The sequence below is a fragment of the Micropterus salmoides genome, unplaced genomic scaffold, assembly GCF_014851395.1.
Source record: "Micropterus salmoides isolate LMB-PRFRI ecotype aquatic unplaced genomic scaffold, ASM1485139v1 Ms_hic_scaffold_19, whole genome shotgun sequence".
NCBI classification, from domain to species: domain Eukaryota; kingdom Metazoa; phylum Chordata; class Actinopteri; order Centrarchiformes; family Centrarchidae; genus Micropterus; species Micropterus salmoides.
Window position 1 is genome coordinate 28354067 of NW_024041039.1, and position 20133 is coordinate 28374199.

The 20133-nt window shown below is 42.7% G+C and overlaps 2 protein-coding genes across 3 annotated transcripts in view; one reads left to right on the top strand and one right to left on the bottom strand.

Moving 5' to 3' along the window:
- eipr1 (EARP complex and GARP complex interacting protein 1) overlaps positions 1-1336 on the bottom strand; it is a 68204-nt gene extending 66868 nt beyond the window's left edge. Inside the window, exons 1-2 of the mRNA XM_038729821.1 lie at positions 1176-1336; positions 887-970 (exon numbers count right to left, since the gene is read on the bottom strand). Coding sequence (XP_038585749.1) covers positions 887-970; positions 1176-1217 — 126 coding nt within the window. The 5' untranslated portion in view covers positions 1218-1336. The remainder of the gene's footprint in view (positions 1-886; positions 971-1175) is intronic.
- Positions 1337-1480: 144 nt separating this feature from the next.
- The window catches only part of trappc12 (trafficking protein particle complex 12), a 33699-nt gene continuing 15046 nt past the window's right edge, over positions 1481-20133 (top strand). The window contains exons 1-4 of one of the 2 annotated variants that reach the window (XM_038729820.1): positions 1481-1550; positions 2015-3325; positions 4707-4823; positions 18914-19027. In XM_038729820.1, the coding sequence (XP_038585748.1) occupies positions 2024-3325; positions 4707-4823; positions 18914-19027 (1533 nt within the window). In that variant the 5' untranslated portion in view covers positions 1481-1550; positions 2015-2023. The remainder of the gene's footprint in view (positions 1551-2014; positions 3326-4706; positions 4824-18913; positions 19028-20133) is intronic. The other variant, XM_038729818.1, reaches the window with a different exon arrangement.

Below are 20133 nucleotides of genomic sequence, written 5' to 3' on the forward strand. Positions count from 1 at the left end.
AAGCTTTATTACATATGATTACAACAACACCATACAGCTCACCATTTCTGCATTCGCATCCTGATGAATCTTGTGACCAAAGTCACAACAGCTAGATCTTTGGTTGAGGTCTTAGGTTTTAGGCAAAAATTACAGCGTTGAACTGCTCCAAACCTCCAACAACTCAGTGATGATCAGGAGTCCTTTTATTGTCCTCCCCCATATCATGCTCTCTTCCAGAAACTTAAGAATCATCTTGGACTCTTATTGGAATTTTAAAACCGAACTAAAATGCAATGCAAGGATGCAAGTTTTTTTTGGACATGCTGTTAACATTTAAAAGATATTTTAAAACAAGTCAGTCTACCTTTGAACCGGAGAAAGATAGTTGTGACTTTTATCTTGTCTCAATTACTCTAACACATTTCTGTGCTACATGGTATACTGCTGTGTAAGAGAATCTGCAATTCATTAAAAATGCAGCTTTATATTTCCTCTACATAACCCCTATTTTGGCTCACTTTTCCAAGATGTTTCCAAGAAGACCAAGATAACATTAGTTGAAAGCAAAATAAAAACTGTAAGAAAACTCCATCCACTAAGGAAGACTGTGAGATGATGCAGAATGCTCAGGAAAAGACTAGTAAGTGGATCTTTAATTAGGGTCCAAGCACCTAGTGATGTGGAGTGGTGCATCAGGCATCTGTCTAGAAAAAAGGGGCCATGCAATAGACAGCAGGATATATGCACAACGCTTTGCTCCTATTATTATCAAAAGACATAAACATTTTGTCAATGCATGGGGACACAAACAACTACTATGAACCAAATGAGTAGACATCCTGTAGACAACTACATTTCAATCTGGCTTTCAGTGGTATGTCAAAAACTGTTTATCTTAACTTACCTGGTTGTCAAATTTCAGTGACTGTGTGCCCACAAGGAAACGAATGGCATCAGTTTCAGCTGTCTGGGCAGTGAGTGCTCGAGCCTTTCAAGTAAACAGAACAACCATTCACATAAACACGTTTTCAGGAATATAATACAATATGGAAATAAATAACTCATATAGTGATGAATTCCTCTGTGCACACTAACAGAGCGACATAGACTAGGATAGCTATGAACTATGAGACAAATAGAATATCGCTATTCAGGTAAATAATAATAAATGGTGTGACAGCAGCCATGTGTACCTGAAATTCGAGACCATAAATGACAGGAGCGTCATCCTCCATTTTTCAGACTGTTGCCAGAGTTTGCGCTTTCAAATCTTATATTTAAAAAAACGTCGTCTCAGGATGAAAACACTTCAAAACATTACAACTGTGCTACGTACTGTACTGTTGCTGCACTTCCGCGATTTAAAAAAACTGTATGAATGAAGCGTGCGACTAAAACACGTAACGACTGTCTAGCAACGTTGTATTGTCCTTCAAAAGTACGTAGAAGACGTGAAGAATACCAAAAACTGCGGCGACATGAAGTTTGTCACCTCTGGAATACCGTATGTGTAGCTTTCTGGTGGAGTTGCGCATGCGCACCAGGATTCGAGCTGTCACTGCAGTAAGGTAAGAAAACACAATCGTGTTTGTGTTTCAGTTTTTATTTGTTGTCTGTCATTGCGCAGTGATGTGGATATAGTAGTATAGTGTGTGCTTTTTAAAACGTGCACAGCTATTAGGGAGGCGTTTTACATTTGCAACGAGCTGCTCAGCTAAGTTAGCTTACGATAGCCAACCGGCTAACGTTAATGTAGCATTAGCAAGAAAGTCAGTACCAAACAGTCCTCTGATATCCCGGGTAAACGGCTCTTTCGTGACTTTAAGTTTGAATATAGCACGAGAAACGGACTCGTTCTATGTAAAGTTAACTTAGCAGTGCTGACGATAAGAGCTTGTAAGAAATAGCGTTTGCTTTCAATGACAGGAAGTGACCGGATGCTGTAACGGTGCAGTGTTGTACGTTAAGTTACAAGTTACTGGTCAGTCACTGTGTATTACACTAAAACCTATTACTGTGTGTAATTGTCAAGAGCAGTAAGATGGATAGTGGGGAGGCTCCTGCTCAGAGGCCAGTCAGCTTAGACATCACAGTGGAAGATGTAACCGTGGAAGCCCCAGACCCTCTGGAGCCAACCACTAGCCAGACCCCTTCCAGAGACAACGTCATTGTCCAGGAAGACAGCATCGACCTGGGCGGAGAGTTTGCCACTCCCCAGGAGGTCAGCAGTGCCACACCTTCAGAGAGTCTGATGGACAAGCTCAATGACCAGATGATGGAGAGTGTCATGATTTCTGACTCACCTAATAATAGTGAGGAGGACGATGTAGCTCCCATTGACTCCTTTCTGGATGGAGTGGGGGAGGAGGAGGATCCACAAGAGACCTCAGGTGACCAAGAACAAAGTGAACTTGGACAGAATACAACTGAGATTAAAATTTCAGTGGAGGAACAGGAGAAAGGTGGTTCTGAGGAGAAAACAGAAGAGGACACCAAGAAGCAAACAGACACACATGAGCAAGTCACAGCTTGTGTTTCACCTCAGAGCCCATCTGATCTCAAAAGCGAGGACCCTGCACCGCAAGAAGCTATGGGGACAAGCCCAAAAGACGAGCTTGTGCCGGTGTGCACCATATTCAGCCAGGGCACCCAACCGAAGTCTCTGGTGCCTGATGGCTTCCAGCCCACCCTTATCAAGTCCCCCAGCTTTAGCATGGGGAGTGGTGGGGGAAGCGTTGAGGCAGTGACACCCAGCAAACTGACGGCCCCCTTTGTGTGTCAACCCAGCCCCAGCCTCAGTAAGTTCTTCACTGACAACGGACAGGTCAATCCAGCCTCTGACTTTTTTGATTCCTTTACTGGACCCTCTTCCTTCATCTCTGTTTCAAACCCAAATGCTGATATCCCTCCTGGCGCCAGCACGGCGCCCATAGCCCCTACCCCTGAACGCCAGCTCTCTTCCACGTCCTCCTCCATCTCTACCCCAGGAGGACTTCTGGACTCTGGTGCTCCCACCCCTAACTCAGTTTTTGGCCCTGTCCCCACTGAATCCACGAGCAAGCCCCAACCTCCTACCCCCCTAGCTGTTCCAGCTACAGCTCAAGCTCCCACCCCAGTCACTCAGCCGCAGCCCTTCAACCATCTCCAGGCTGTGTTCCTGGGCAACGATGACCCGTTTGCGACAGCGCTGAGCCTGAGTGAGGTAGACAGGCGCCATGATGCCTGGCTGCCATCTGAGGAGACCAGGAAGGTGTTGATCTCTGTGGCCACCCAGCAGTACAGCCCGGCCTACGTAGAGACCAACAGACTCACCATGCCTGGACTCAAGTTTGACAACCTGCAGGTAGGCACTTCGGCAGTCAAATGCTGATTATACAACAAGCAGTTTCCCCATTTACAGGTTAAAGTATGTCATAAATAGCAAAAGATGTTGCATTTTTTTTTAAAAAAGGGCACTCTAACGATGTTACAGTTGAAGTTCACTTTACTCATCATGGGAAGTTCTAGTGCCTGTGAAACAGTTCCTCTATGACTCTGGAGAGAGGTCTTCAAAAAATACCTCTGGCTCTGACAGATAACCCTGATCTAAAGATGATGTCATCTAATGATGCAAAATTTCATTTTGACCATTTCTTCATTTTTTTCAAAGCTCCCAACTCTGTAAAATAAATCACTGTGGTACTTTACATAATGAAAACACACGCCACTAAAACAAGGCTTATTGTTAGTCATGAATTATATGTAATTAAACTATGATTTTGATTCGTTTATATGCAGTTGTGTTAAATAAATAAAAAAGCAAAAACATTCTCTCCCAAGGTGACATTTGAAACAGGAATTACTATCATTGATATTTTAGGATGCAGCTAATAATTCTTTTTAGTAAGGATTAATCTGCTTATTATTTATTCAATTCATTGATTTAAAAAAAAATGTCAAAATGTCTTTTAATGTCTGTTTAATTTGAATTTTTTAAAAACAAAGATATAGCACATCTTTTCCCTACATAACATGGCAAGATATTATAACATGTTTAAACATTTTAACTTTCTCCTGCTCTGGCACAATACAAAGTATGGACACAGTTGTCACTTGTATATTAGCAAACATTACTTGCGCCCTTTCTTGCTCCTAGGTCACCATATGATATTTCTTTTCTTATAAACATCCTCTGAGCTCCTTCAGCAGGAGCATTTATTGTAATAACAATCCTGATGAAACATCATTTTACTTATTTTTTTCAATTGAATCTTACGGTGTGCGTCCACCTCCCAGCTCAGATTGTGTTCATTATCCCCTCAGAATGTGTTTGCATGCTTGCTTGAATAAATGAATAAAAATCAAGGATTTTCCCCGTCATGTGTTTTTTGCCCTCTAAGAGCCAATTTTCAGCAAACAAATTAAATCCACTCTAAAGCTGGATTAAAGATAGTATTTTCTGCAATCTGTTTTTTGTTCAATTCCTGTTTGGGTTGGATATTGTTTTATTGATTGTAATTCTGTCCAAATGTAGGGATGACCAGATCAAGGTTTTTTGCCTCCAACCCACTTCATTTAATGTTGACTAACTACCAATAATAACAAATCCTGTTCTGGTATTTTTTAAATCCTGCACTTAGTAGACAGGTCTGAGTGTAAATGCCATCATGACAGCTCTCGGGTCTCTTGCTCATACAGTGTGTTCCTTTGCGTGATGTTAAATTTATGTGTGTGTTTTGCTGCAGGGCGATGCTGTAAAAGACCTAATGCTTCGTTTCTTGGGAGAACAGGCAGCCATGGGGCGTCAGGTCCTTACCGCCAACTCTGTGGAACAGTCCTTCACAGGCCTGAAACAGCTCATTGTAAGTCACTCACTTTCTTTTTGTATGACTGATTTGTCCATGGTCAGTTGTGATTCATTCACTGTGCAATGCATTTCTGACATATAAAAAAATACAACACGAAACCAGCACCTTTACTTTCGTAGTATTACTCATCGTTATTGTAGCTCTTTTTTCATAATTTATTTTGCCTTTACATGATTTGCATGCAGTTGGAACAGCCTCTCAGCTTAAAAGTTCATTGTCGACCCTGGAAATAGCTGACAAAACAATCTCCCCTCAAGGTCCACTTACGCACTTCTGCCTGAGCTTTGACTTCATCACATGGTCTTCATCAGCAGATGGGTTTGGCTTTTTAGTTGCCATGTTCAACGTTTGCATTATTCTCAACATCTACTGTTCTGTTACAACTGAGCTGTCTTCTTCCTCCCAATGAAGACTGTTCAGCCTAAAAAACTCTAGACCAAGTGAGTAATTGAACATTGCTTTAATTTGTTACCCATGTGTACATTCCCCACCAAAGGCAGGCACAGCAGCACAGTGCACTCCCTGTTTCTTTTTCTATGCACTGCTAAAATGCTCTCATGTGAAAACCGTTAAACTACTTCTGAAACACTGGCAATGGTTTCTCTACTGCCATCCAGTGTGATTGCCATCTTGGCTACTTAGCAGCCATCAAAAAGAGATTCTCTGCAGTTGTTTAATAATTTTATATTAATTAACTATTACCAGGACACAGGCTTCTGAGGAGCCGTTGTGAAGCTCAATCAACATGGGAGGCTCCGACCATCGCCGTGTAGTGGGTGGCTGCTCTGCAGAGGCTTTGACAAATGTTGTATTTCTTATGATTCTAAATTAGGTTTATTGATAAAAAAGCATGAATAATTAGAGCTGAACCTAGGGATTGGTATCGGGAGAAGTAGTGTTTTGTCCTGTGAGTGTTGCAGAGCTGCTCTCCTTATTGTCTGGCAGGCTATTCTGCCAGCATTTCACTGCAAAAGATAGTGAAGAATAAAATAATAATGTGTGGCTGTGAAAAAACATTTGTTTGCACCAGTGAGTGACTCTGTACGGACACCTGAGTTGACAAAATTTGCTAAGCTCCTCCGTTATTTATCCTCTGTCTTTCTCATTAGCAAACATCAGTGTTGAAAACATTCAGCTAGCAACTTCTTTCTTTGAGCTGGCGCGGACCATCGCTTTCAGTGATTAAAATACATATGAGAGGTCACTATAATTGACTTAAGTATGTTGACGGCAGGCCAAAACGAAACTTGTCTGTGGTCTGGTTAAAGCCACAGAGTGGAGTGTATTTCCAACAACAGAAACATTTACAGTGGGGAGAACAAGTATTTGATACACTGCTGATTTTGCAGGTTTTCCTACTTACAAAGCATGTAGAGGTCTGTCATTTTTAATCATAGGTGCACTTCAACTGTGAGAGACGGAATCTAAAACAAAAATCCAGAAAATCACATTGTATGATTTTTAAATAATTAATTTGAATTTTATTGCATGACATGACAAGTATTTGATACCTCAGAAAAGCAGAACTTAATATTTGGTACAGAAACCTTTGTTTTCAATCACAGAGATCATACGTTTCCTGTAGTTCTTGACCAGGTTTGCACACACTGCAGCAGGGATTTTGGCCCACTCCTCCATACAGACCTTCTCCAGATCCTTCAGGTTTCGGGGCTGTCGCTGGACAATACGGACTTTCAGCCCTCTCCAAAGATTTTCTATTGGGTTCTGGTCTGGAGACTGGCTAGGACCTCCAGGACCTTGAGATGCTTCTTACGGAGCCACTCCTTAGTGGCCCTGGCTGTGTGTTTCGGGTCGTTGTCATGCTGGAAGACCCAGCCACGACCCATCTTCAATGCTCTTACTGAGGGAAGGAGGTTGTCGGCCAAGATCTTGCGATACATGGCCCCATCCATCCTCCCCTCAATACGGTGCAGTCGTCCTGTCCCCTTTGCAGAAAAGCATCCCCAAAGAATGATGTTTCCACCTCCATGCTTCACGGTTAGGATGGTGTTCTTGGGGTTGTACTCATCCTTCTCCCTCCAAACACGGCGAGTGGAGTTTAGATCATAAAGCTCTATTTTTGTTTCATCACACCACATGACCTTCTCCCATTCCTCCTCTGGATCATCCAGATGGTCACTGGCAAACTTCAGACGGGCCTGGACATGCACTGGCTTGAGCAGGGGGACCTTGCGTGCAGGATTTTAATCCATGACGGTGTCAGTAGTAGTGTGTTACTAATGGTTTTCTTCTTCATCTTGAACTTCTTCCATTTTCTAATAATTGCGCCAACAGTTGTTGCCTTCTCACCAAGCTGCTTGCCTGTTGTCCTGTAGGCCATCCCAGCTTTGTGCAGGTCTACAATTTTATCCCTGATGTCCTTACACAGCTCTCTGGTCTTGGCCATTGTGGAGAGGTTGGAGTCTGTTTGAGTGTGTGGACCGGTGTCTTTTCTACAGGTAACGAGTTCAAACAGGTGCAGTTAATACAGGTAATGAGTGGAGAACAGGAGGGCTTCTTAAAGAAGAACTAACAGGTCTGTGAGAGCCAGAATTCTTACTGGTTGGTTGGTGATCAAATACTTATGTCATGCAATAAAATGCAAATTAATTATTTAAAAATCATACAATGTGATTTTCTGGATTCCGTCTCTCACAGTTGAAGTGTACCTATGATAAAAATTACAGACCTCTACATGCTTTGTAAGTGGGAAAACCTGCAAAATCAGCAGTGTATCAAATAATTGTTCTCCCCACTGTATTTATTTATTACGTTATATAGCTACTTTGTTTTCTAACGAGTTAGGTTATCACAGCTGGAGCCTACCTCTGCTGTGTTACCAGCTGAGCCTTCCCTTTAATAAAAGTGGCCTTGTGGGTAACCTGTGTGTGTGCCACAGACTTGCAGGTTTGTTGTGGGAAGAGATTAGTTAAGTTACTTCAGTCAGCCCTAAAAAGTCCCTGTTGATGTTGTTACAGCATCCTCCTAAATTATTTGCAGCAGCAGAGTTGTGTGTGAATACATTTCCAGCAGAAACCCTGAGCTAGCTAGATAACCATTGTGACAATGGACAACGAGGGTCAGTCAAAGTATTGCAGTGCAGTTACTGATGGTCATTACAAGCCGCCACATGTGCAGAGACGATGCAGTATTGTTTTGATAAAAGGTAGAAACCGCTAGCACACAGGGTGATGAAATAAAGAAGGTGTTTCATATGGAGTGAAGTCTTGCGGCAGGCTACTCAACAACTAAAAGTGTAACAGCTTAAAGCAGCTCCAGCTTTTGATTCAATCCCTTTCTGATTACTCGCAGTACGGCAGGTGCTTTCTGGCAACATTATCCCAATTTCTGGAGGTAAATGACAAAACCACCGATGGGTTACCACAGCGTAACATCCTGTGGTTTCTGCAGCTTGCCTGACCTTTTGACAGTCAGCCTGTACAGTCATTGATTGTACCTAAACTGCTGGCTGGTCAGGCCTCAGCTGACTGAAAATAGTGAATCATTCGTCTCCTTTCTCTTCACATTACTTTCCTCTGCTATTTTTCTGCCAAGCATAAAAATGTGTCTTTCTTTGTGACCGTGAAGTCTCAGCTCATTCGTTTTCTGTCTCTCCAGCCCTTGTGTTTTCCCTCCATCATAATTTCTGACCCACAGACGACCCTGAGAGACAGTTGTTATTTAAAACATATGCACAGCAGCAGCAGACAGTTAGATGGAGGGAAGGGAAAGGGGAGGAGGGGAGGGGTGGAGTGGAGAGATGGAGAGGTGGAGATCCACTCGGCTCACAAGTTCTTTTCTCCTGCTGTGCCCATGTATTATGCATGGGACTGCTGTGCATATTTCAAGGGCCTTCTGGACTCGGTGTATATATAAACACACATACACAAGATGGTACTTTCAGCTTGCAGTCAACTGCACTATATAGCGTAGGTGAGTATGTGTAAGAGGATCATACGCTGTCTGCCAATTGGTGTGGGTGGCTCCCCGGAGCAAGAGGCAAAAGAAAGGAGAGAGACAGTGAGCCAGAAAGGTAACGTAGGCCTACAGGAGAGATGTCAAGGAATGACATCTTCTATTTTCACATTCACATAAGAGATCTTCTATTTTATTCTTAATAACATTCCAAATGTCTGGAAAGTCTTAGATTTTGCCTTGATGAATATTTAGCCACCATGACCACCTCATATTGCAAATTAGCACATGATTTCTTCAGGCCCTCAACACAGAGGCATCACCAAAAACTTTTATAAAACTAGGAAACCCCATAAAATTTGGTACTTGTATTCCTTGAAAGTAAATTCTCTTTTCACTTGCTCAGCTACAGATAAGCTCTGTTGCTGATGCTTGAGATTCAGTTTCTTGTTCAACAACACTTAAATAAGGCTGATAATTGCTGACACAGAGACGTGAACCCAAGGCCTCCAGCTGAAGGACAACATCTCTACTCACTGATCACCCACTGTGGAGCCAACAAATCCTGCTCACTAATAAGGAGCCCGGTTTGGTCTTGATCAGAGCAGCCCCCGTGTGGCGGCTTTGCTGACATAATAATCATTGACTGAGTCACTCCCACTGATGAATGGATCAGACACCATCTGCCTTCTCCATCCACTAGCACCTACTTGCATTCAAATGATTTGCTTACCAATAAATTATGAAATTTCCAAACTTCTAAGATCAGACAAACTCTTAGATCAAAGCTGTCGTAGGTGATGTAGCTCGCTAAGCTGGGAGGGGAGGTTGAAATTGAGAACATTTCATGCAGCACATACACACACACACATGGAAGTGGAAATGTCAGTAAGCATGTGCAATGAAAGTGTAGCATGGTGCAGCTAGATGTTTGTCTAGACATCTGATCAGTCGCATAGAATTTTGAACAGCTGATTCTTTATTCAGAATCAGCTTTCTCTTGCATGCGTGCATTGCGTGTGTGCGTTGTGTAGAGCTCTCCTATGAGCTGGCAGAATGAGTCATGCTGCAGAGCCGGAGTGTGACTGCACCCACTGGCACCGCACACTCCCTCTGTACGTACATACACACACACACACGAGCGCTGAATACACAAATGCCCACTGACTACATTCATAACACACAAAAGACTTAAGAAGTAGACTCTGCATTTCAGCTCTTTCTTTGTTTCTTTGTATGTGGACAGTCTCTGTAGAGCTGCCATTACACACATAGAAACACACTCAATACTTGTCTGATGAATCTTCATGTAGTAAGACCTCACATGCTTTTTTTCAGAAGGATCAGTAGAAATGATTAATCAATATCCTAGTTTATCAACTGACAAATCGACTCGTTCAAGAAGTAACAATAATTGCTTGACTTAATATAGTTCACGCCTTTCACCCGATGTCAGCTGGGATTGGCTCCAGCCCCCTGTGACCCTGTATGCAGGATAAGCGGGTGACGATGGATGGATGGTTGGAATGTAGTTCACAGAATAATGGAGGGGAGCTGTTAAATGCAGTGAGTGAGAAATTTTCTTATGCTAAAAATATGTGCAAAAATAAATGTACTCTCAATAGCATGAAGAACACATACAAAGGCTTGGATGGGCTGCAAGTTGTGTCACGTTTGGTGTTCTTCCTCAAGCAGCATCAAGAGGTTTATGCTTACCTGTATAGAAACGTTCCAGTTAAAATAGTTATAATAAAGACACTTTTTTGTCCTGACTCTCTCTCTACTTCCAATCCTCTTTTTCTGATCCCATCCAGATCACATTCCAGTCTGAATGAAAATGCTACAGCTTTCCTGGCCCACTATTCCTACACGATTCTCAGTGTGATTTTTGCTTTATGCTACATGCTACAGTTTACATAAGATTGGGTGGACTGGTTCAAACAGTGTTTCTAGCTGTTAAATGACTGTATGCAGTGACTCTCTGTAAATATCTTGTAGTGGTGGTTGGGGAAAAACCACAATACAGGCGATTGGGAGTACAATTTTACCATAAACTAGCAAAACTAGACTGGAATCTGTCTGAATTGTGAAAATGTGGCTATTGAGGTTGGATGTTATGTGAACTGAGTTTGGTTGGCTGTCTTGGCCTCTCCTCTACTTCCCCCTTTGTCTTCACAGTGACCTCTGTGGTGTGGTCAGCAGTGGACTAGTCTCTGGCTCAGCACCACCCTGGGCTGCCCTCATCTGTCTCTCTCATTAGCAATTGCCCCCCCCCCCCCCCCCCCTCCTCTTTCCCTGCCTCTCCTTCATCTCTGTCTCTTTCTCCCCTCCCTCTGTACTATCCGCTAGAGACTCTAACCTCTCTTTCCTCCCACAGTGTGATGCCGTCTGGGCCAGGGGCCAGCTCTGTGTGTGTGTGTGTGTGTGTGTGCATGTGTGCGCGCGCGAGAGACCCACCTTGGCTGGGTCAGACAGACACACCCCCATAATCACTGCAACGACCCAGCTGCTGCATCGCACTTTGATATCATTCCTGTAACCTTTACTTGTCATTATCCTAACCTTTTTACATGGCTGTCATTTCCACCACCATTTGCAAGCCAGGGTCTGGGTAATGCCCTGTCAGCTTTTGTAGCACTGAAGGGCATATTTAAACCTTAGTGGTAGTTGTTTTCACCTTCATCTGTTTATGTTGGCTGCAGCCATATGCTCAGACCTATTGTAAAAGTACAGATCGAGTTTAACCCGTTAATATGCAGCATAAAGGATCATTCCTGTTTATTACAGGAATCCTAACTGTACCCTTTGCCATCATTTATATTGGCAATCATGACATTGCATAACCAAGAGACATTGATGGTCTGCCACTCTTGTTTTAGTCGACATGCTGATTCTTAGTGATATGCCATGGTTGACTTCTGGCATGCTGCTGAAGTTCTGCTGACTTATAAACATTACTTCACTTGTGTTACACAGGCGCATAAGCACTCGCTGATGGCATATGACAATTCTTGAAACACGACACTGCTGTCTGTTGGTATGCCAAAGCTGTGTGCCAGAGAGAAACAACATGTCAGTCCTGTACAACAGGTGCCACTTATCACCAGCCGGTATAGTGTTAAACTGGTAGGTGCTTTTTAGCCACGCTGTCGGTCTTCCCACCACTTTGGTCCAAACTTAAATGTCTCACTATGAGCCCTATTGGATAGATTGCTGTGAAATTCTGTCCACACATTAGCACCACCATGAGGTTGATATTGTTTTTTAGTGAAATCTCAACAACCATTGGATGGATTGCCGTGCAATATTGGTACAGATGTCCATGCTGGCTAGAGGATGAATCCTATTAATTTTGGTATTCCACACTACTGTCACATTTCATGTGCACAACATGTCTTCGGGGGAATGTCTGTGTGTGTCATCACCATCGGTTGCGACTGTTCTTAAGATGTATTCGGACAACAAATCATAATCATCTGAGAGCTCATGTTTCTTCCCCATTGGACTTATTGGAGTGATGCCACTGTTTTCCCAGATCTCAGCAATTATTTTTGTAAGTACAATTTTAGCACAACTGAAATGATGGCCAATCAGTAACCTTAAGAAATAGGTTAGTGTCAACTTCAGGTCTTGCAATATTGGAGAAGCGTACGGTGGCTTAGGGAGTCGTTAGATGTGAATCAAGCCAGAGACAGAAATTCTCTTAAACACAATCTTTAGCAGCTCGCTCAGAGGAAAAGGGAAGTGGGACATGCTGTTATTGTTGACAACCAAACCATCAAAAGCTATCGAGTTACCCACTAGTCAATCCAACCACTGATTACCCAGAGGAGCATAACTTGGAAGCTGTGTTGAACCATCTTGGGGAGTTTTATGTGGAGTTCTCTTACAAGTCATGAGCTAGTACGGTGTCTTTACATAATATGTTATAGCCAGTTTATCCCGACTTCTCTCAGTGATACTGTTTGAAGAGTCCAGTTATGCCCAGTGGGAGACAAAATGGCTGCTGTCTGAAGTTCATACTGGAACAGTAGCCAAGCAGGCAATCTTCCAGCTTGGGGGCAGTATTCTGTCCTCTGGTTCAAGTGTTTGTAGAGCAGCTATAGAGGCATCAAAGTAAAGTTAGCTGTCATTGCAATGACTGGGATGCACTTTTGGGATATTACAAATGGGTTTTTTTTCCAACACCCTCTGTGTAATCCAAATGTCGCGGCTTAATTAAAGTAGGACGGGAGCTTCCTGTGTCAACCAAAGCTGGTGTGAGGAAGCCTTTTTAAGTCTGATTCTCCTGGAGGCATCAGCTCCTGTGAGAGAACAAGTGGGCGTTTGTTTGTTCATCAAGCTTTGTTATGCGGGGGGGGGGGTTATTCACCAAAGGAGAGGCACCCTGATCTTACAATCTTCAACACATTTAGAGGCCTTACCCCTTTTAAATTTGCGAAAAGACTCATTATTTGTTTGTGTGTCTGTGTGTGTAAGAGAGAGAGCAGAAAAGTGCTCATTTTCATTGCACAAATTTGTTAGACTTGTTATCTACAATCAATTTAATGATGTAGGCTATGTGCTTTAGGCACGTGCTTTCTTTAAATTTAAGGTATTCATAGGTGAATGTCCACAGATATCCACAAAGTCCTTATAGGCAAGTCATGCCACTCGGCCTCCATCTTGGCAACGCCTCCAAGACCAGGCTCCTATCTAAATGAATGGGGAGAGAGCCAGAACTGCAATTATACAGGTCATCAGGACATAAAAACTACATGAATAGAAACAGCATTCAAATCTGATAAAAATCGCTGAAAAAGTTTGACAACTTTGCCCCAAAATAAGGTAAATAAGCGTCATCACATACGTCACCACTTCCACGCATGCGAAGTAGAAGTTAAACAGACCCTTATGTCAGTGGAGCCACATGACTGGCTGAAATATGATTTCCGCTTTGGCTGTTAAAAGCAAACGATTGGCTTTCTAGCAGGAGGGGCAGGATAACTGCCATCTTTGCCGTTACGGGCTTTCCCCATAGAGTTGTACTGAGGATATGATTAAGTGGCGTCTCTCCTCTAAAACGTCTCTGATATCCATGATGGGTGACACTTGCTAACGTGTCCTCATGTTTAGCTACCTCAGTGGCTAGTTTTGAGCACTTACCTTGGGAACCAGCTTGAATACCACACTGTTACTGTGTGGTGTCATATCTGACTTCTCCCCTCCCCTATCCGACCTCACAGTTCTTTCACCAAGCCTCTGTAGTCAATTCCTCATGTCACTGGTAGTAAATCACCATGGTAATGTCTCCTTATTTGATTTGGGGCGATCTGATTGTGTGTTATGCAGAGTCATTTATCCTGAGTTAAATTATTAATCACCATCAGCCTATTGTTTTTTTTTTTACTTTGGTTGGTCTTAGGTTTGAAATCATTCAAACCTTTGGAGGTTTGTTTTGCATTCATGGCATACTATCAACAAACACTTTCTATATTTTGGTACATTTCACTGAGCTTTGTTCTAGGGATTATAATGGCCTAGACCTAATGACTTTGGTGATTAAAATATAGGTTAATTATACATTGCATCTTGGCCCATTTTAAACAGTCGTGCAGTTACAGATTCATTCCGTTATTATCTTTGTGTGAAAGACTTGCTAACCAATCACAAGTGCCATATGCTTCCTTGGAGCAAGGACTACTACAATGCTAACATCTCTACGTCTTCAATTTGAATCTGGTCACCTTTTATTGCATGTCATCCCTCTTTTTCTCTCCACACATTTCCTTTCTGTCTGTCGACCATATACTATCATTTAATGCCAAACATGCCCGAAAACCAATCTTTAAAAAAAACTCCCAATGGTTTGCTAATGGGAAGCTTTGAAAGGAAATGCTTGGTTTGCATTAGCAGCAACCAATATGGCTGTAAGGAAACGGCTAGGAAACAATGAGGCCGACATCTCTTAGATGAAATTACAAACATAGTAGTGAAACCTCATTCCAAACCAGGGACTTTCCGTTACGAGTCGTTTGTCTTTGGTCGAGAGAAATGGTGCGTTTTCTCACCACTCTAGCCCATGTGTTGAGCCAAGACTCTGCTTGGTTTGAGGGAGGAAATTGTCATGGACTGGCCCGGTCAGCCCTGCTACTAAGCATGACAACAATAGTGAAATGCATGTGATCAAAGATTGGCATAGCACTGTGTGGCTAAAGCAGGCTACACCATGTCTGTGGAAAAATGCTACTAGACGAAAGTTTACCCAGAGAAACTGAAAAGATAGAATATGAATTTCACTCTCTATAATGTATACTGACAGTTGGAGACAAGACATTAGATTAGCATGTTTAACAATCCAATCTGTGATTGTTCGTACACTTTTTATGTCAGTGGGGTCAGAGCTCAGGTTCAACCATTTGAGATGACAGTGGGGCAGAGTCGTCCATCATTATCTCACTCAACGACGCTCACAATCACATACTATCTTTAATAGAGACAGACCCTGTGACCTTGTGGACACAGAAGATTGCCTCTCAAAACACAAAGCCAGCCTGCTGTCCACTCAAATCACAGCTAATGTATTACTGTATGCCTGTAATGTTTAGTTTGGGTTGGTATGGGTCGAGACCTAAAATTATAGGCTGCTGTAAGATAATATTATACCATAAAGCTATGCTTAGCAGCGATTCTGCATCGTTATATAGGACCTGAGGTGAAGTTCACTTTTACAGCTTTGTGGGGATATTTCGCTTTTGTCTCCTTGTGGTGCCTCTCTGCAGCTCCCTCCACTCAGCTTTCCTTCTCTTCACTCTGCTATCCACTACTCATTTTTTCTTCTTACAAATCTTTTTGCCCAGAGTTTCTGCTTTATTTATTTTATTTTTTTCTTCTTCCATCCACGATGGCCAACTTTGACATTCTCTTTTACTAAATGTTGGCCAGACTTCATTCCATCCACAGCCTGCTTATCCTTTAGTGAAACCCCTTATCCCTCTGTGCCCTGTCTCAACTGTGTGTGTGTGTGTGTGTGTGTGTGTGTGTGTATGTGTATGTGTGGGAATGCAGCTACTGTACATGGCATTTCTCTTTTCCCTTCTCACGCCACATCCCAATCTCAGACAGACAACTAGAAACACACGCTCGCACACCTGTTTTCTTGTGCCCTGTGGCAGGGCAGCAGTGTACTGTAGCGTACTGTAGAAAGTGTGTGTGTGTGTGTGTGTGTGTGAGTGTGTGAGTGACTGCAGCTGCTTTTGGCCGTCCAGGCTGCCTCCTCGTTTTCAGCTTCATTTCCCCCCCTAATGAAGATTCAGAGGCAGCGCAGCTACTGGCACAGGGCAGGAGAGGAGATGAAAGGAGGAGGGGGGTTAGGGATGAGAAAGGCATGATAGAGGAGGAAGAAATGACAGCGGGAAGAGAAGGAAGACAGAAATGAGAGTCAGAGCGGGTGGAGGAAGAAGGGAGAGGAAAGACAAGAGGAACCATCAAGATTGAGGGAGAAGAAAGTATTGAAGAATTCTGAGGAGAGAGAGAGAGGGCAGCAAGAGAGGCAAGAGGAAAAAGGAGGAGAGGAAGAAGGAGAGAGGATGAATGGGGAAGAGCACAGCTACAACATAGAAAGAGAGTGGGGAAATGGGTGATGAGTTTTGTGATAAAGATGACTAGAAAGGAAGTAGCCGCCTCTCTTCCTCTCTCTCCTAATTAGCTCCCTGGCTGTGATGAATGGCACAGCACTTAGGACCAATCGGCAAGCCGACCTTGTCATGTGTGGTGATGGGGTGGGGCGACTCAACACCCCCTCCCACCTCTGCTCCCCTCTTACCTATTGTACCCCCTCCTGTGGAAGCAGATGCTGCTAATATCAAGGTGTGTGTGTGTGTGCGTGTGTGTGTGTGTGTGTGTGTGTACGCATGCTCACTTGTGTGTGAGTGGCGCTTTGTCCTCCAGCCTGAATGGCTGACAGTTCTCCACATCAGTGTAAACCCTTAAACACACATATGTAGTAGCTATTGTTTTGCAGCATTAGATGTCACATTAACAGTTTGGAGTTGAAACTGTCATATCAGATGATTAGTAAGATGAACATCCCTTTCTTTTGCATCTAAAGCCTCATTCACACTACATGATATTAAGCCCGATTTGCCAGTCGGTGAGCTCGACGACCGTCAGACTGTGATCTGGGGTAAATCAGCAATCGATCGGCGGTCGCCAGTGGTCATGTGTGAACTACTCAACGACGAATCAAAACGGCTCCCTGACGCATCGCTGACACATCGCAGACGGCAGCCAGATATCTAGCATGCCAAATATCTGGAGGACATCCACATCCAGCCAATAAGAGCAGGCAGCTACTTTTTCACCACAGAACACTAAACTCACCTCCAGCTCTCTGTTGCTCAGACAATCCCTGCTACCTGCATGAGCTAATCCATTTTTTCACCCAGATTCTTTGTCTTTATAATAACAAACAACAGCTGTTTCATGTGTAGGTTCGCATCATTTCCCGTTTCACATTTCATGTGTTTTCTTGACAAAACGTGGTTTGGAGACCGGCCGTTGGGTGACGGAGCCGCGGTCAGTTCGTGTAGTGTGTGACCCCCTGTCACCGATCAGTCATGTAGTGTGAACGCCACGACTTCAAGACTCCCGTCACAAGACGGCAAGTTGTGTAGTGTGAACAGCACGGCGATCTGCCGACGCTGAAAGGTATCTAGTCTGCACGAGCCTTTAGCTCTCCTAAATGTTATCTCTTGTAAATTCAAGGTCTTAAAAAAGTGCTTCCCTGTGATTTCTATTTTACGCTGTCTCACAGAAGTCCTGCTCTTTTATTATTGTACTACTTTTCCTTCTTTTGCACACAGCCCTGGCTCTTTAAATGGGAAACAAATAATGTGGATCAGACCGAGCATCGCAGCACTATTCTAGCCATGATTTGTGTGTCACGCGTTAACTGACTCACCCACGGACATTCAGCTTACTTTCTGGTTGGCCAAGATATGCTGTTGTTGGGATGTTTGCTATAGTCTCTGGATCTGGTGTGCTGGCTCTGGGATCATCTCCTCCCCTCTGCTTCTCAGCAGCAACTGTAGCAACAGTTTACTCACCCACAACTTTAGCTAACGTTAGTTACATTACTTGCTGTGTCGCTCTATAGCATGGTATTTGTCATGGTACTGGATTTCTGTAGAATTGCATACCCTACCTTACCCTAGGTTTATTAAAATTTGAGTCTTATTTTGATAGATTTGGCCATCAATCCTATGTAAAAAAAACGAAACAATTAGTCGATTAATTTATGTGATTGTTTGTCATTTATCAAGCAAAAACAAGTTATAGCTTCTCAAATGTGAGGATTTCTGCTCTCCTCTGTTTCATATCATTGTCACGTAACTGTCTTTGGAAATTGTAATCGGCCATATTTCATGGTCTCCGACAGCAGATGAAGTAGGTCAGTTGTCACAGAACTTTCCATTATTCTGAACACTTTCTCGTCTATGTTGCCTTAAAAGTCGAGCAGGACAGTTAATGGCAACAGCTGATGAGGAGTCCTAGTGTCTGAAATCCCTCCCTCATTTCCTACAGTAACAGACAGTTGTAGTGTCTCACAACTGTAGTTTTCTTTATTAAAAAAAAGCATGCATTTCATTGGGGGATTGTTATCAGACGTAGTGTGCATGCAATTGGCACTACTTTTTTGAGGGCACTATATAAATCATACATTTTACAATCAGAATTCACACACTCAAATAAAATAGGGGATAGTAAAGATAGTGATTTCTGAGTTATTTTGGACACAGCCTCAGGGATACTTACAATCATGTAATTGTTCAATGTCTCCATTTCCATTGTAACTGATGAAACTCAATCTAGGAGTAGGAACTGTGTGAAAGGTCCAGAACCAGCGAGTAAGTGGACTTTAAGTTGAGATTGTTTTAAAGCTGCTGTTTCCCAGGTTCTGAATGAACTGGAATTAATTATTTTTGCCCTGTTGGACCTTGTTCTGACTTTGTAAATACTACGTAGCTGTCACTAGCCATGTCACATACCGATACCTTAGTTAGTGATGTGCCCTCTTGTGTGTGTTTGTGATGGTGATGTTTAAGCCCCACGTCGTCTTCCATGTTTCCATCAGTCAGTCATGGTGTGTGTTTCAGATCCAGTGTGTTGTGTCTTTTCTCCCCCTGCAGAGCAGTAAGAACTGGCGGGCTGCAGTGGATCTGACAGGTCGGCTGCTGTCAGCTCATGGTCAAGGATATGGAAAGGCTGGCCAGCCAACCTCCCACACCACCGACTCACTGCAGGTAAGATGCCAGTGACTTTCTCTTCATCCATCCATTCATCTGCTTGTGTCTCTGTGTGTTTGTGGGTGTTGGAGAGTGAAGCCAAGACATGTCGAGTTATACAGAATGCAAATAGCACTTGACAATTAAATACATTTTGCACTTAGTTGAAAATAAACCCAATAATGCACTAAAGAATAATGTAATTAAATATCCTCGCTGATATTGTATAACCATTTCACTGATTAGGAGTTCATTACATTTGTTTTTTGGAGGGAGGGTTATTTCCAAACTGATGAAATAATTATTTTTGAGTGATATTATGTTATGATTTTCACTTCAGGGGTAGGTGAAATTGTACTTCTGCTATAATACATCTGCACAGTATGGTAGACATTACCACTAACACAGACATCTGTAAGAAAGGACAAGATATTTTTCAATGCTAGTTTTGTTGTTTGCATTACTGTCCTTTTTTATGTGTTTTGTCTGCATTGCTGCTTGCACATTCTTATGCCTGTGTTTGTGGGGCTCTATCCAGAAGATGGATGGCTGCATGAGCTCATTAAGAAGGCCACCACTGTGGCAGACACTGCGTGCATGAACCCAGAATGAATCGACCATTTTGTTGCCTTTTCTTAAACATCCTGCCACAATTTCCAAGTCCAGGTTTTAAATGTGTTCTTTAAATGTTATTTCTGTACTTAGTCTTAGACTTTTTTATCCCCCTTTTTAATTAATTACTCTTTTTTTTGCTTAACTGGCTTGCCCAAACTGTAGCCATAAGGTCAACAAAAATATCGCCTCATCCCAAAGCAAAATGCATCATAACAAGACGATGACTGTTGGGGAGCTCTTTTAACCTTTTACCACACGCTGTTCTGCCCACAGGACATTAGCGCTACACTGCACTTTCACAGACTGCTAGTACTGTAGCAAGTTATATAAGAATGAACATTCAAATCTATGTATAGATAGGTCAGTCAGTATGGTCATTTTATGCAACTGCAGTCTTAGACATATTGTTTCTCCATAGCTTCAAAGCAGTATAGAAGTAATCACACAAATCATAATACTGTCTCATAACTTCTTGTCACTTTAGATGGCATTATAAAATGTCTTTAACA